This window comes from Littorina saxatilis, linkage group LG14 (genome assembly GCF_037325665.1).
Source record: "Littorina saxatilis isolate snail1 linkage group LG14, US_GU_Lsax_2.0, whole genome shotgun sequence".
Lineage (NCBI taxonomy): Eukaryota > Metazoa > Mollusca > Gastropoda > Littorinimorpha > Littorinidae > Littorina > Littorina saxatilis.
Genome location: NC_090258.1, coordinates 13,850,793 through 13,868,292, shown reverse-complemented (window position 1 = coordinate 13,868,292; position 17,500 = coordinate 13,850,793). Strand labels below are relative to the sequence as shown.

The 17,500-nt window shown below is 40.7% G+C and overlaps 1 protein-coding gene across 1 annotated transcript in view; it reads left to right on the top strand.

Annotated features, from left to right (window-relative positions):
* The window catches only part of LOC138946868 (scavenger receptor cysteine-rich domain-containing protein DMBT1-like), a 53,848-nt gene that overhangs the window by 28,425 nt on the left and 7,923 nt on the right, over positions 1-17,500 (top strand). Inside the window, exons 8-12 of the mRNA XM_070318268.1 lie at positions 9,493-9,646; positions 12,802-13,004; positions 14,625-14,796; positions 15,409-15,584; positions 16,528-16,687. Coding sequence (XP_070174369.1) covers positions 9,493-9,646; positions 12,802-13,004; positions 14,625-14,796; positions 15,409-15,584; positions 16,528-16,687 — 865 coding nt within the window. The remainder of the gene's footprint in view (positions 1-9,492; positions 9,647-12,801; positions 13,005-14,624; positions 14,797-15,408; positions 15,585-16,527; positions 16,688-17,500) is intronic.

Sequence of the window (17,500 nt, the reverse complement as noted above, 5' to 3'; positions counted from 1 at the left end):
AGACATTTATCAAAAAAATGAAAAAAACGTGTGAGGATATCATACCCAGGAACTCTCATGTCAAATTTCATAAAGATCGGTCCAGTAGTTTAGTCTGAATCGCTCTACACACACACACAGACAGACACACGCACATACACCACGACCCTCGTCTCGATTCCCCCCTCTACGTTAAAACATTTAGTCAAAACTTGACTAAATGTAATAAAAAGACCCGAACAAAATTAATGTGCTCACGTTTTGATCGAGTGACGTAAATGATGACGCAAAACAGAAGAAAGTCGCGTGAAGCCTTACGAAAACAAGATGTGTAAGGCCTACTGTGGAGTCTTTAATTCAGTGAAGCAAAATAGCGAATTTAGGAGAAAAACATATTTTGTTCGCCAAATGTCCACATGAAAAGTCTGTCAATCAGTTGATTCAGTCAGTTGAGTGAGTGAGTGGACAAGTGGGGGTTTACCCTTTGCGCCCCCGTCTCATTGGGCCCCCGTCTCATTGGGCCCCCCCACTTTTTTGTAGTAATAACAAAACGTGTCATTGGGCCCCCGTTTCATTGGGACCCCGTCTCATTGGGCCCCCACACTTTTTGTAGCAATAACAAAACGTGTCATTGGGCCCCCGTCTCTTTGGGCCCCCAGCATAATAAACAAGCCTGAACGGTATATTCTGTATTACAGCAATGCAAAAGTACAACCCCTCCACGTTAAAGGCACCGGCACAGTTGGCCTAGTGGTAAGGCGTCCGCCCCGTGATCGGGAGGTCGTGGGTTCGAACCCCGGCTTGGTCATACCTAAGACTTTAAAATTGGCAATCTAGTGGCTGCTCCGCCTGGCGTCTGGCATTATGGGGTTAGTGCTAGGACTGGTTGGTCCGGTGTCAGAATAATGTAACTGGGTGAGACATGGAGCCTGTGCTGCGACTTCTGTCTTGTGTGTGGCGCACGTTATATGTCAAAGCAGCACCGCCCTGATACGGCCCTTCGTGGTCGACTGGGCGTTAAGCAAACAAACAAACAAACAAACAAACAAACGTTAAAGGCACAGTAAGCCTCCCGTATACCATCAAAGATACTGTCAGGCTTTTACACACAGTACAAACACCCTTTCATTCACCCTCCCTCGGCCATCCCATCTCTAACCCTGAACCCACCACCTAATTCACGCACACCAGTCTTTCTGTCCAAACAATGGCGCCTGCAAAGCATGGGGCACACGTCATCAGTTTCCCCGCATACTCAAAAACAGGTGACGTGTTCGTTTCCGTAGGATGATTGAAGCCGTGACGAAATATATTTATCTTCCTGACGTGTTTTTCAAGCAAAAATTAAAAAAATGTCTCTCCGACAATGTTTAGAGTTTGGCTTATCTGTCAAAATCACGTTTGAGATGTCCGTGTTTGAGTTAGCTATTTTTTGACAGAGTTTGGCTTATCCAAATTATAAATAGTCTTACAAAGAGGGAGTCTAGCGGGGAATTGATTTTGGTTTCAGATATCCGAGTTTTTTGCTTGAGCGTGTTTCGTTTTGGCGAGTGCGGCTGTATACACATTTACGCAATCCAGTAATGGGATGTAGACGCAGCTCATTACTTTAGATTATTTCAATTCGTCAGCTTTCGACGGACTGGTAATACTCACAAGAAGGCCGGCATGCCTAAATCCCCCTTTGACCTTAAAATGACATTGACCCTGAAAGGTCATAATATCTAGACTTGGGGGCCCAACGAGACGGGGGCCCAATGAGACGGGGACCAACGAGACGGGGGCTCAAAGACATCTTGCCGACGAGTGAAGGTATCAGCAGAAAGTCACAGAGAATACGAGAGAGGGAGAGAGAGAGAGAGAGAGAGAGAGAGAGAGAGAGAGAGAGAGAGAGAGAGAGAGAGAGAGAGAGAGAGAGAGAGAGAGAGAGAGAGAGAGAGAGAGAGAGAGAGATATAATTGAATTGAACTTCATTGAACACGGATTAAGATTGAAGGCTACGCCTTTTCTTACAATCTGTCCTTGGGACGCACAGACACACAATCATAAAATCAAAACAGTAAAAAAAATATATATATAAAAAAGGAGGTCGGAAAACTTAAACACGTGATGATAAAAATGACGACGATGATGATGATGATGATGATGAAGATGATGATGATGATGATGAAGATGAGGCATGAAGAGCATACACAAGTGGTTATTCATAAAATCAAATGCATACTATGCAGGTAATTATGCGTACAAGCTGGTAGCAATGGAACATGTAGCAATAGTACAACACAAATATGTTCAGAATATAAAATGCACAGCATACCTTTGACATAATACTAAGTGTGGTAAATCGAAACGCGTTAAAACTACTCAGACATGAAGTGTTTTTTAACACATTTTAATTTTTTTTTAATGACTTTAAATGCTTGAAGGTTGATGGAAGTGAATTCCACACTGATGTACCCGAAAAAAGCAAGACTGGTCTTATAAAGGTCAATTCGTGGGATCGGTGGGATCAAGTTGACAGACTTATTAACCTTGCCAGCTATCTGATCTGCCTTGCTGGCGACATTCACCCGAACCCTGGACCGTCACGAACTAAGAAACCTAGCGAGCTATCCGTTATACACATAAATGCTAGAAGTATCAGAAACAAATTAGATATAATAGAAACAGAGACTAGTACCCACGATATTATAACGATCTCAGAGACATGGCTTTCGGAGACCACTTCTAACGACGACATTCATCTTAAAGGTTATCACCCCCCAATTCGTAAAGACAGACCTAACGACCCCCACGGCGGGGTAGCAGTATACGTGAAAAACAGTCTTGTGTGCAAACCAAGGCATGACCTTCTGATCCCCCAGCTTGAGGCCGTATGGGTTGAAATTAGATTAAACCAGGATACGCTGTTAATAGGTACATTTTATAGGCCGCCTAACTCTAATGTAGAATACTGGAAACTCATCGATCAGTCAATTAAAAATGTCGCCGCTTCAGAGCACATGTTTATTATTCTTGGTGATTTCAATTCAGATTTTACAAACAACCCGTCGCAGCATCTTCTTGATATTATCATTTTAAACAGTCTACAACAACTAGTTACACTTCCGACCCGCGTTACAGAAACAACATCGTCATGCATTGACCTTATTCTTACCTCGAGTGTAGACATCGTGCAAAGCATTAACGTTCTACCCCCTATTTGCAGCGACCATTCTGTGCCATGTGCGACAATTAAGAAACACATACATAAAACTCCTGCATCTAAAAGAACAATATTTAACTACTCCAAATTAAACAAAGAAAAATTCCTTATCGAACTGAGGAAAATCGACTGGATGAGCATTGCAACGCTACACACTGTCAACGAAGCTGCCAGGTCATTTTCCGAAAAGCTGTTAAGTGTCGCAAGACTATGCATGCCAGTAAAGATAATAACTGTTCGCGATCAAGACGCACCATGGATGACAGAGGAAATTATAAAACTACGCGACAAAAAAAGACCAGTTCATGATACAGCAGTGCGACTAAACACACCTGAGGCCTGGGAACACTTTCGTATGACTCGCAATAATTATACTGACACAATTCGTAATCGGAAATTAGAATATATAAAAGAATTAGACAAAAATTATCCAGTGGAGATAACTTTGGTACTAAAAATTGGTGGAAACTAGTTAAATCATTCTTATCAAAGAAAGGATCAAACCCCAATGAAATTCCTCCTTTGACGTCAAACGGAACAACCTACTATACTAACCTAGAAAAAGCAAACTTGTTCAACGACTTCTTTATCCAACAGTCCATTGTCGAAGACGATATGTCAGACATTCCTGAAGTACCAAGGCTTCCTTGCAGAATAAACACTCTCACACTTTCAGTCGAAGAAGTTATAAATACGATTAACAAACTAGACAAAACAAAAGCAGTCGGTCCAGACGAAATCCACAATAGAATTTTAATTGAGAGCTGCGAAGTGATTTGTGACAGCCTAACTGCACTGTTTAATCGGTCTTTTACGTGAAGGACTTTTTCCGTCAGTTTGGAAAATAGCCCACGTTTCACCAGTTCATAAAAAGGGAAACAAAGATACATGTAGTAATTATCGTCCAATCTCCCTCCTAAGCTGTGTTGGCAAAACACTAGAGAAATGTATACAAATTCATGTCTTTGACTACTTAACACAAAACAATATCATTACAGAGTCGCAGTCCGGTTTCATCCCTGGAGACTCAACTGTTTACCAGCTTCTTACAATATACAATGACATATGCAAATCACTCGATAATAGAATAACTACCCAAGCAATCTTCTTTGATATATCCAAAGCATTCGATAGAGTTTGGCACCGGGGCTTATTGCATAAACTCGAAGCCGCTGGAATTAATGGGCCATTATTAAACTGGTTTACAGACTACCTAACAGATCGAAAGCAAGCAGTTGTATTAAAAGGCAGTAAATCTACTTATCTTCCAGTAGTAGCGGGAGTTCCTCAAGGCTCAGTGCTTGGACCTTTGCTCTTCCTAATTTATGTAAACGACATTGTACGTGATATAGAATCTACGATTAAGCTTTTTGCTGACGACACTAGCATGTACTTGTCTTTAGCCAATCACAACATCCGTGCCGAAATTTTAAACTCCGATCTTGAAAAAATTGTAAATTGGGCAGAAACATGGAAGGTAGCATTTAACCATGCAAAAACTGAATTGGTAAACCTTTGTACACAAAGAACCCCTGATATCGCAGATCTAAACTTTGGCAATACCATCCTTGAAAGTTCCCAAAATCACAAACACTTAGGAATAATAATACAAAACAACTTTAAATGGGATGAACATATAAAATCTCTTGTTGCAAAGTGCAGAACTATCGTAGCTTGCTTGCGTACATACAAATATAGACTGAGTCGAAAATCATTGGAAATTATGTTTAAATCCTTCATTCTACCACACTTTGATTATTGCGACATAATATGGGACAATTGTAGCAAAACCCTAACAGATGAACTCGAAAAGTTAAACCTAGATGCAATACGAACAATCATCGGAGCTGTCCGCGGAACCAGTCACTTTAAGCTTTACGGAGAATCTGGACTCCAATCATTATCTGAAAGGCGTAACCGTCATAAACTAACAATGTTCCACACAATTATTCACGACAAGACCCCCGCATACCTACAAGCAGCACTCCCACCTCTCGTAGCAGCCAACAACCCCTACCACAGACGCCGCCCCTTAGAACGAAGTATACCCCCACATCGAACAGAAACGTACAAAACATCCTTTTTTCCTTCGACAACAGTACTCTGGAACCAACTACCTGAACAAATACAGTTAACCGACTCCCTCGGGGAATTTAAACATTACTTAACAAAAGACGACACACAAATTCCCGTTTACTTCTACAGTGGCAGTCGACAAACACAAACAATCCACACAAAAATGAGACTTAATATTAGCGATCTAAAGAAAGACTTAGTTGAGCGACACCTTGCGGAAAACAGCGTATGCGACTGTGGTGATGGAACAGAAACCGCAACACACTTCTTACTAGAATGCCGTTTACACTTAGCTGCAAGAAACAACACAATCAACTAACTAACCGACAACCTCAAACACACATATATTCTACTTCATGGAAACCCCTCCTTGCAAACAAAAATTAACAAAAAAATCTTTTTGACAGTGCAAGAATTTATTGGACAGTCCGGCCGTTTCGAACAGATAAACATGTAAAGTGAAAGCAAAATCGATACGTCTACTCGTCTCTCTCTCTCTCTCTCTCTCTCTCTCTCTCTCTCTCTCTCCCTCTCTCTCTTTCTCTCTCTCTCTCTCTCTCTCTCTCTCCCTCTCTCTCTCTCTCTCTCACTCTCCCCCTCTCTCTCACTCTCCCCCTCCCCCCCCCCCCCCTCTCTCCCTCCCTATTTCTTACTCGCTAACACCATAAATATTATATAATGTATTCTTAAACGGATTTTTGTTTTGATGTACAATTTTCATTCAATTTTCTTTTCATGTTTGCTTGCTTTTCATTTAAACTGTACAATAGCCGCCATTTATATGTAATTTTCTAGAAAACTGTAAACACCACTATAAGCATTATGCTTGTTGTTGTTTACTCAATATGCGTTTTTTTTGTAAATAATGCACAAACGTTGAATAAAAACAGTTTAAACCAAGTTGACAGACCCATAACTGTCGGTAGCTTTTTTAAATAATGATGTAATGTAAATCGGCACTTTACTGTCATACAATCTATGCATGAAAATGGCTTTGTTTAACTTAAGATGCTTCTCCAGTAGAAGAAAGTTAAGCATTTTTAGTTTCATATCTGTTGAGGAATGATCCTTTACAATGAGTTTAGCCGATCGACGATAGAGAGAGTCTAACTTGTTCAAATGGACTTCACTGCTTCCATCCCAGAGCGTCGAAACATAATTAATGTCAGGCATTACATGAGCATGGTGGAACATTATTCCAGAGTCTTTCTGTCTGTAAATTGCTTTAACTTGGATAGGAGGAAAACGTTCTTGGCTACTTTCTTGCAAATATGCTATAATTGTGCCTGCCACTTGAATTCACAATCAATAATTACCCCTAACACGCGATGTTGTTGAACTTGTTCAATTGATTGCGTGCCAATAGTAAGATTTAGTTTGAGTGGAGAAATCTGGTGTTTTTGTCTGGTTGCAATTACTTCTTCTTCTTGTCGTTCGCCAATGCTAAACTTGGAGTCCAGCTCTGGGCAGGTTTCACAATCTTCAATCACAGATTTCCTTTTTTTTCAACAAAATCAATCTTGACAGAGACCTTTGAAATAGTGTTTTTATTAAAGCTTTACATCCTCCTGGATGGAATCAAGACAAAAACTTGTATGCAGATGCATTTTTGTCGACATAATGTGATATCTAGTTACAGTACTATATCAAACAAAGGGATAGACCTAAACGGAATTGGATAACCATTTATTCAAAGAATATTGTCCAGAGGCTTTAATAAATTAAGCAATAACAATGCAAGCAAAATATAATTTCCGAGCTCAGTGAAAAAAGCAGCAAATAAGGACTAATTATGGGAATTCCGTTCTTCTGAACTGCTATTTCGCTGTGATGCACGTCATGAACATACCTTCAGAAAGTAACAATTTTAATTGCACTCCATTTCTATTTTTTTTTTTTTTTAAGTGGAATCATTGACCAATAAAAAAAACGATCTTGGAAAAAAAAGTTGCATATTCTTAGAAATAAATAAATGTAACCCTACCCTCTAAATGGTGACATCATGACAGCGAACAAAATACCGAACAAGTCATGTGAAGCGATAATAAAACATTAAGTTGGTTTGAAACTAAAAGATCAACATTGGAATCAGGGACGAGTCATTAACAATGCTAGTGAGATTTGGCTAGCCGAAACCAGAAGACCGAGTCATATGAACAAAAAAGGCGATTTTTCTCATTTGAACAGATTTTCACACTAAGCATGACATATATGTTTATACATTGGGATCCAGGAAATCCAAAGGATACAATGCAATAACTTTTGAATCTGTAATCAAAAGTGTTATTATTATTTGAAATTTTTGGAATGTTATGTAACAAATTTAATCATACAATTCTGAACTTTCATAACTTGACGAAATGTAAAACAAGTCGCGTGAAGCGATATATAAACCTGTAGTCAATCTATAGGCATCAAATTGAAGGATAAACTAAAAAAAACAGTCATTGGCGAGACTAAATTCAGATAGTCTCGGTTAACCATACCCGAAAACCGTCACGTGTCACACTCGTCTCCGCGAAGCATACTCAACATGTTTTCTTTAATTCTGAACGCGTTTTTAAAGTAAACATTACATATGTATATATATTTTAAATCAGGAAAAGATAAGAAGTACAATGCAGTAATGTTTGAATCTGTAATGAAATATTTGTTTCTGATGACAGTTTTAATGAGCGAACTTATTTGCTTATTTTCAAGCTACCTAGCTCTAATGCAATATCAAAGTCCCGACTTAGTCAAAGATTACTTGACAGTTCCGCCTCAACTATCACAAAAACGGAAAAGACGTCCTCAAAGACTGTGGCAGAGTACCTTAACGCAGTCCTAGTATATCCACTACAGACTGAACTGTGGCATAGTACCTGGACGCTGTCCCAGTATATCAACTACAGACTAAACTGTGGCATAGTATCTGGACGCTGTCCCAGTATATCAACTACAGACTGAACTGTGGCATAGTACCTGGAAGCTGTCCCAGTATATCCACTACAGACTGAACTGTGGCATAGTACCTGGATGCAGTCCCAGTATATCCACTACAGACTGAACTGTGGCATAGTACCTGGACGCAGTCCCAGTATATCCACTACAGACTGAACTGTGGCATAGTACCTGGACGCTGTCCCAGTATATCCACTACAGACTGAACTGTGATATAGTACCTGGACGCTGCCCCAGTATATCCACTACAGGCTGAACTGTGGCATAGTAATTGGACGCTGTGTCAGTATATCTACTACAGACTGAACTGTGGCATAGTACCTGGACGCTGTCCCAGTATATCCACTACAGACTGAACCTTAATTGGCACAAGAATCAGAGAGGAAGAGGTAACCTTGGCCAATGGTGAAAAGGTGGTTAACAACACCCAAGGGCTGTTCTCTGACTCTGAGTCTTGCCATTTCCACTTGAACATCAGCGCACACTTTGATCTTTTTTTTTCTATCCAAGTTGAGGAGATACAGACCAGCGAGAGTGTTGGCCCTACTTAGAGCAAGATGAGATCATCACATTCTAAAAGTGTGCACAGTTTTAGAGGTCTAGCTTGAAAAACATCAGAGATAACCCCAACGTTAAAGTTTTTTGTCTGCGGACATGGGGACGGACACATGTGAATCCTAATACTCACCATTACCCAGATGAGTCAAAAACACTGCCCTAAAGTTTGGCATTTGGAAAGTTAAAAAAATGACGCCAAGTATCAGAGAACCTGCGGTGCAGATGACACAATTAACTCTCTTGACGAAACGATTGGTTCGTGACTTCGCGTCATCAACCGGTTCATGAACGGCCCTTGTATGAATGACATTCTTTCTGTTGGGATGACGTATGAACCTCATCATTAAAGTGACTTGGAAAATCGGTCGGATTTAGGTACCCCCGAAGTCGGTCGGAATTGGATACACTTACCCTATATTCATCCACACTGACACGCGCGCGCGCACGCACGCACGCACGCACATATGCAACAATAACCTTGACAAAAATCAAACTTTTAAAAGCACTTGAAAGTAAACAAACAAAGCAACTATTGATTCATAGCAATATAATTTTCTTCGACATATAATTATATAGCTAGAGTAGCAGATAACGTGTTTCTGATTTGTAACACATGCACATATAACTGTCCACAAGCACTTCCCCAACTCCGGCCTATCAAATGGTTGAATGGCGTAAAAATGCATCGCAAAACGAGTCCATCAGGAATTGTCTTTCTTGTTTATTGATAGGTGTTACGCGACGCATGGAACAGCTTGGGGACATCATATGGCTCACTGCTTCCTAACCTTATTTCGTATGACAAGTACGTCTACATCAGGCAAATAAACAAGGCTGGCACCTTTGGCGTCGACTTTGCTGCCACGTGGACTACCAGTACCCAAGGTAAAACATATCTGAACATTTCATGAAAATGTTTTTGTTTTTTTAATGTTACTGACGACCAACCAAAGCAATTTCAATGAGAAGGTTAATGAATGTGATGCACATTGATGGTTTCGGCATCAGATTTTCGAATTGACAGTAGGACTGGTATTAGTAGGGCTAATGTGACAGCCAGAAACGGGTACTGGCCACTACCGCGAGCGTCACTACTGCGTGTAACACTACCGCGTGTAACACTATCGCGAGTGTAACACAACCGCGAGTAACAGTACCGCGTGTAATACTTCCGCGTGTGTAACACTATCGCGTGTGTAATACTACCGCGGGTAGCACTACCGCGTGTAACACTTCCGCGTGTGTCTTGGATCACGAAAGAAGTGTTCTCATTCTCACAAATATGTGAAAGTAAGCGAGAGGGCAAAAAAGAAATTGGGTGTGTGAACACGCGCTCAAATGAGATGAAGTGTGTGAACACGCGCTCAAATGAGATGACAGCCCAGAATAGGCCTAGAAGCAGTGAGTTAGTGTTCAGGCATTCCGGTGTCACGAAATTTTCTTTCGCCGAAATATTTTTTCTCCCCCACCAACACGTTTCACTCATTTTTGTACCAAAAACAATTCTTATGCAAAACCATCCTCTGACTACGGGTTAGGGGTAAGTTTGGGAATGGGTTAGGTATGTAAACAGTTTTAAAATGCGTCAATTTCTGGGGATGTTTGTGAACGAAGATTTCGGGTATGTCTTAATACCGAATTCCCGCGGACGGCGTCGATTGAATTCTTAGTTCACAAACATCGCCAGAAATTGACGCATTTTAAAACTGTTTACATACCTAACCCATTCTCAAACTTACCCCTAACCCGAAGTCAGAGGATGGTTTTGCATAAGAATTGTTTTTGGTACAAAAATGAGTGAAACGTGTTGGTGGGGGAGAAAACATATTTCGGCGAAAGAAAATTTCGTGACCGGCCGAGTGAAGTGTGTCGATCATTTGCAGTCCAAACTTTGGCCAGTCGTACGAACGGGCTGAAAACAACGAGGACGATGATAACGATGAAAACGTCAAGGTTCGTTTCTTACGGTCAGTGGCCAGAAACATTGAATTCAATGTGTGTTGAAACAATCGTGACACTTGACACTGACACCTGAGAGAAAGAGAGAGAGCGAAAGACAGAGAATTTTTGTTTAATTTTTTTTTTTTTTAATTCAGTATTGCTTTTAATACAAATATGTTTTGTAAATTAAAAATCCTCGAAATGTATATGCATTTTGTATGTACATGCGTGCGCGCGCGCTTGCATGCGTGTGTGTCCATCTGTCTGTCTGTGTGTCCATCTGTCTGTCTGTCTGTCTGTCTTTCTCTCTCTCTCTCTCTCTCTCTCTCTCTCTCTCTCTCTCTCTCTCTCTCTCTCTCTCTCTCTCTCTGTCTCTCGCTCTCTCTCTCGTTAGTGGGACACACGCGGAAGTGTTACACGCGGTATTGCTACCCGCGGTAGTGTTTCACACGCGATAGTGTTACACACGCGGAAGTGTTACACGCGGTCATGTTACTCGCGGTAGTGTTACACACGCGATAGTGTTACACGCGGTAGTGTCACACGCGGTTGTAACGCTCGCGGTAGTGACGCATAACCCCAGAAACACTTCAAGTGTGTGCACGCCTGGTGTGAAACTGATCTCAGTGTCACTGCGATCCAAATATCTTTCACGTGAGTTTGACCAAGTATTCATTACTGTCGTCTACACCCTGCCTTCTGCCAACCTCGCACGTGCTGTTACTCAGATGTCGACCCTGCCCGGACTTGACAAGGTGTTTCCCTTGATGCTCCCATGCAGCTTTGTTCTTGAGTGATTGAAATGACTGTAACGTCTGTTCCCAGGTAAAAACTAAATTCCCATTGTTTTTCGACCCATGTTATGGCAAAAGTAGTGGCGTATATAAATCCACACGGCTGCCTACGATGGGTGCTGACAATGTAACCATCCTCTTGCTGCTTGCCTGCACACCTAAGATTAACACCCAGCCCATTGCAGTCAAGAAAACCTTGAAAATCTGGTCAGATGAATGTGATGAAACACTTCAATGGCGTTTTGCTTGCACAGATTTCAATGTGTTACTCGAATCAAGTGATAATATAAACGAAACAGCAGAGGTTGTCTCTGATTATGAAAATATATAAAATAAGATGCGATTATTTGTTCCACAAAAGACAGTGAACAATTTTGTAAAAAATAAACCCAAGATCACAAATACTTGATAGGAGAATTTAAATACAAAAACGTCGCGTCAAGCGATATAAAATAATAAAGTCAATATGTTGGCCTGAAACTTCAATATGAACACGAGAAAATAAGAACGCCGAAACGTGATTAACCATTCAGTCAAGCGAATGCGCGCTGAAACACGTTACTTTCACCTTCCTAACACACACACACACACACACACACACACACACACACACACACACACACGTACACACACACGTACACACACACACACACACACGCTCGCACGCACGTACGCACACATACACACACACACACACACACACACACACACACACACAATCACAGGCTCTTTTGTGATTCTGATGCTTCTGTTTAGGTTTGATTGTATGATTGTGTATTTTTCTTGTTGTAGTTGTAGATTTTTAAAAGGAATTGAATATTACTTGTGTGTACAAACACAGTGCCCATTGGCGAATGTAAGGAAAATTCAAGATTGCAACATTGTTGCTGTCATCGACAGCTACGTCATTTTCTTAAAAGTGCAAGACGATTTACTTACCAGAGGCACTTTTGGGAACATTTCAAAGCATATTGGGTTTGAATCTTTGTTCTGAAACCATGAACTGTGAGCACAATATCCTGAGGGCAATCAAACACCTGTGTATGTCTTGCCTATTCTGATTCTTTTTGGTCAGTAGTTAGGTTTGACACATAGGGCTTTTTTCGGATTGATTGTGGATGTATCCTCATTTTGAGTGGCTGTCACCTGACCAATGTATAACATATTAGCAATCCGAAAGTGAGGTAGCTAGCCAAAACGTTGAGGACGTAAAACATTGGTAACATTTGACCCGGGTATTATTTTTGTTGTTGAGGTGTAAAGAGTGATGTACTATTTGTTCACCCTTTCAATTTTGTTTTACAGAATGTAAGTTTTCGTACACGAATCCGTGGTCAATGTCCTATCATATCAAGTCGCCTGGTTATGATGATGGAAGTTATCCACCTGGAACCGACTGTTACTACTCCGTACAGTTCAGAAAAAAAGTCCTTGCCCATGTGCGGTTCTACTACAGTCACTTCCATCTAGATGACAAATCCGGTGGGACTTGTCAGGATTACATTGAGGTGAGTGTGGTTCCTTAGTTGGAAATGTCACCTGAATTAAAACCAAACACTCCCCCGAAATCGGCGTATGCTGCCTGAACGGCGGGGTAAAAACGGTCATACACGTACAAATCCACTCGTGCTAAAAACATGAGTGAACGTGGTAGTCTAAGCCCATGAACGAAGAAGAAGAAGAAGAAGAAAAAAAAAACTAAGCACCATACAGTCGGACTTGTTTATAACAACCAATCAAGGGAACGGCAGAGAGAGAGAGAGAGAGAGAGAGAGAGAGAGAGAGAGAGAGAGAGAGAGAGAGAGAGAGAGAGAGAGAGAGAGAGAGAGAGAGAGAGAGAGAGAGAGAGAGAGAGAGAGGGGGGGGTGGAGAGAAAAAAAAAAGAGAGAGAGAGTTGTTATAAAAGAATTGTTATGAAAGAGGAGGGGGGGGGGGGCGAGCTCAAGGAAATAATTAAATCGTGTCAGACAATATAATTGCTGTGGGTCCCTACAAAGGGTGGTCGTTTAAGGCTTAAAGGTTCGAGTCGTCAAGACAAGAAAAGATAATTCTATTCTCCGACGAGAGCAGAGTGCCTAACCTTGGACTTCACAAGTTTTCACAAGCTTTTAATAACGTTTTGGCCCCAAGGGTCTTAAACACCACTCATCAACAAAATCAATATAATATTGAAGACGCATGCAGATATACTAGTGGACTGGGTGGCTGAGTGGTAACGCACTTGCGCTCGGAAGCGAGAGGTTGCGAGTTCGACCCTGGGTCAGGGCGTTAGCAATTTTCTCCCCCCTTTCCTAACCTAGGTGGTGGGTTCAAGTGCTAGTCTTTCGGATGAGACGAAAAACCGAGGTCCCTTCGTGTACACTACATTGGGATGTGCACGTTAAAGATCCCACGATTGACAAAAGGGTCTTTTCTGGAAAAATTGTATAGGCATAGATAAAAATGTCCACCAAAATACCCGTGTGACTTGGAATAATAGGCCGTGAAAAGTAGGATATGCGCCGAAATGGCTGCGATCTGCTGGCCGATGTGAATGCGTGATGTATTGTGTTAAAAAAATTCCATCTCACACGGCATAAATAAATCCCTGCGCCTTGAATATGTGCGCGATATAAATTGAATAAAAACAAAAAAATCCCTGCGCTTAGAACTGTACCCACGGAATACGCGCGATATAAGCCTCATATTGATTGATTGATTGATACTAATCACACGTACATCACTACAATTAAAAATGTCATGCCAGTTTCATACAAAATACCTTGCAATCCTAAATGAACGAAATAAACGTAAAATGAAGGAAACATGCAATGCTGAACATTTTTCAATTGAGAGACGACGCTACGTGCAGTGAGCTTCGCGAAGTCGACTTCTCCCAATGAAGGATAGGCTTGAGGGAATGGAACTGTTTGCAAGCGGGAGTCGACAGAAACAATGAGCGTTGAAGGCTTTATATGTGATAAATAGCCTTGTGCTGGTAGTGAAGGGCACTGGCGTCATTTCACAAAAGCTGTTTGACATCCTTGCCAAAATGCATGTTTTATCTTTTAATATATTTAGAGCCATCTCAAAACTGAAAGCAGTCACGGATATTGGTTCTTCGTTCATGTTTCTTTCCCTTTTATCAGATTTTTGACGGACCTACAGTTTCGGATACTAGCCTTGGGCGATTCTGCGGCTCATCTCTCCCATCGTCTTTGACGTTAACACAAAACATTGCTTTGCTGCACTTCCATAGCGATGATGTCACAGATGCCACAAGCAAAGGAGTTTATTTTAATGTATACGGGAGTGGACCAGGTAAGCTGTGTGTGTATGTGTGTGTGTGTGTGTGTGTGTGTGTGTGTGTGTGTGTATGTGTGTGCGTGCGTGCGTGCGTGTGTGTATGTGTGTGCATGTGTGTGTGTGTGTGTGTGTGTGTGTGTGTGTGTGCGCGCGTGGGGGATGGGGTGAATCAGAATAACTTTTGATTCTAATGAGTAAATAATGAATCTTAAGATGGAGCAGTGTCCGGCCCTATGGACGGCCTATACTGCCTTTTCGTCTTAGACAACAACAACTAACGTTAAGGTTATTATATACGATGTTAGTGAAGCTAGAGCTTTGAAAATGTCTACACTTTCAGGGTTTGATGATCGATTTCCCGCCATGATTTATGTCTGGTTTCAGCAGGGGTTCTAGTTTTAAAAAACCTTGATATAGAGGTTTTGTTTTAGCTAAAGCTTTGACATGTTATATACTTCTAGGGTTTGATGACCTCCAAGCATGACCCAAATGTGGTTGACCCTCGTCAAATTTAAGGTTGTTTGGGCTTCTATTGAATTTCGCAGCCACCTGGACCTTTGAGTATGTTTCTATTAAATTTCCAGATTTTGAATCTCAAGATTGGTCCTACGATTATTGTTGTTTCAGAAAAAATTATCAATGTGGAAGGAACTTCTGGAATATTGAAATCCCCCGGCTATCCAAACCTGTACGCCGACGAAACAGACTACAAGTGGATCATCAGCGCTCTACCCTATCAGTCCATCACTCTCGTTGTGTCTAACTATGATAGCAGCTCCTGTAATACCGAGGAGTCACTACTGGTAAATCAGGATGAACATGAAAATCAGAGAGGACTAGAAGTGAAACGAGACTGGCTAATCCTTACTTAACATGGGATACATAGTTTAAGGCGCAATGCCTAATTTAACATGTCCTCAATTAAATACAACCTGTTTTATTTGGCAAGGAAAGATCGTAGAAAACAGAATTTCTCAAAAAAACAAGTAGCGTAAAACTATGACAAACTCATCTGAAACTTCATCTTAAGTAGTGTAGTTGTGTGTGTGTGTGTGTGTGTGTGTGTGTGTGTGTGTGTGTGTGTGTGTGTGTGTGTGTGTTTGAGTGTGTGTGTGACTGTGACTGTGACTGAGTGTGCGGGTGCCAAAATGAACATTTGTTATAATCTGAGCTTTACTCACGTCAGTGTTAGAACAATCATAAAGACCACAAATAAGTCTAATGGCAAAATTGATGAATTTGCCAGTGAGAATCATTTAATCGTTTAAAAAAAAAGACTGATTGTATTTCGATTTGACTTTCGTCCATTGGTTTAAACAGGTTTTTTTTTTATTGAGTTGCATAAATACAAAGCCATAATTGAAGAATGTTATAACAAAGGAGCATGCACAACAAGATAAACTTATAAATATGCTCTTGGAAACAAACGGGTAATGTGGCAGACGATATTGTAAATGCATGATATTGAAACCAATGAAAACAACAACAACGACAACGAAAACTATAGCAACAATGGTACGTCCATTGCGTTATTTGACAAGTGATAATTTTGTTTACTTCCTGTCAGATTGTATTTCCTGCAGAAAGGTATGGCAAAAAATCGATATCTTGATATACTTTTTTTTACTAGGAATTTGAAACATTAAGATAATGCTTTCCAGACGTTTTTTGAATTATGTTACGATACTTATCACTTGTGATGAAGAATGTATTCTGCCTATACTGATAACATAGTTGTTTTTACAGGTCAGGTATAGGAATGACCAGGGACACAGCCGTACGGATCGACTATATTGCCGTAGGCAGACTCCAGCCGTTGTTTCAAATGGCAATGTTATGGACGTCTTGTTGAAGTCTGTGTTCGACATATCAAATGGTCACGCATTGCAAGCCAACTGGACAGCAGGTAGGGATTTTTCTTTTTGTGTGAAACATACAATTTAACGGAAAGCAACAACAACAACAACAACAACAACAACAACAACAACAACAACAACAATAACACCAAACCATTTGCATTAAAGCTGTGGTCTATTTATGACTTTCCGGGGCGACGAGGTTGAAAAGATAGGGATGAAAATCATGTACAGAATTCTGTACAGCAAACGCTACCCGAAACCCCATCTAGGCTATACAGCGTGTATAACCTTGAGAGCTTCAGTCAACTCTTGAATTTTGCACGGATAACATCCGGTTTGCTCTCTCAAGACTGATCATATTTTATCTTCAAGAGAGATCAAGGGGAAAAATACACATGATTTTGTCATTGATTTTAAGGGGGTAATAACTAGCGGTTTCAAGTTACTTCTCTTTCTTTTTGCTTTGTGTGTGGGAGTTGCTGTTCTTACTTCGTTGTGCAAATACAAACAAACATAGCATATTACTTGCTCTGAATATGTATAGAAACAATTAGTTATTTAAAACGATAGAGATGATATAGTTATTGATTAAACACGTTGCCGTTAAATGCACAGGAACCCAATTAAAAGTCATGTATATTTAATGAGTGAGCAATATGTAGTTCGAACCATAGAAGCAGTCGTTCTATATTTGATACATGGCTGCGAATGCCTTTGGTCGGGTTCCTCTCTTCAGAAAGCTAATGTTGCACACACAGTTTGACACAGCATGCATATTAAGTTTATGAGGTGACCCCGATTTTTTATTGCTAATTTATTTGCATTGTTGAGAAGAACATGTGCACAACATTTTAAACGGA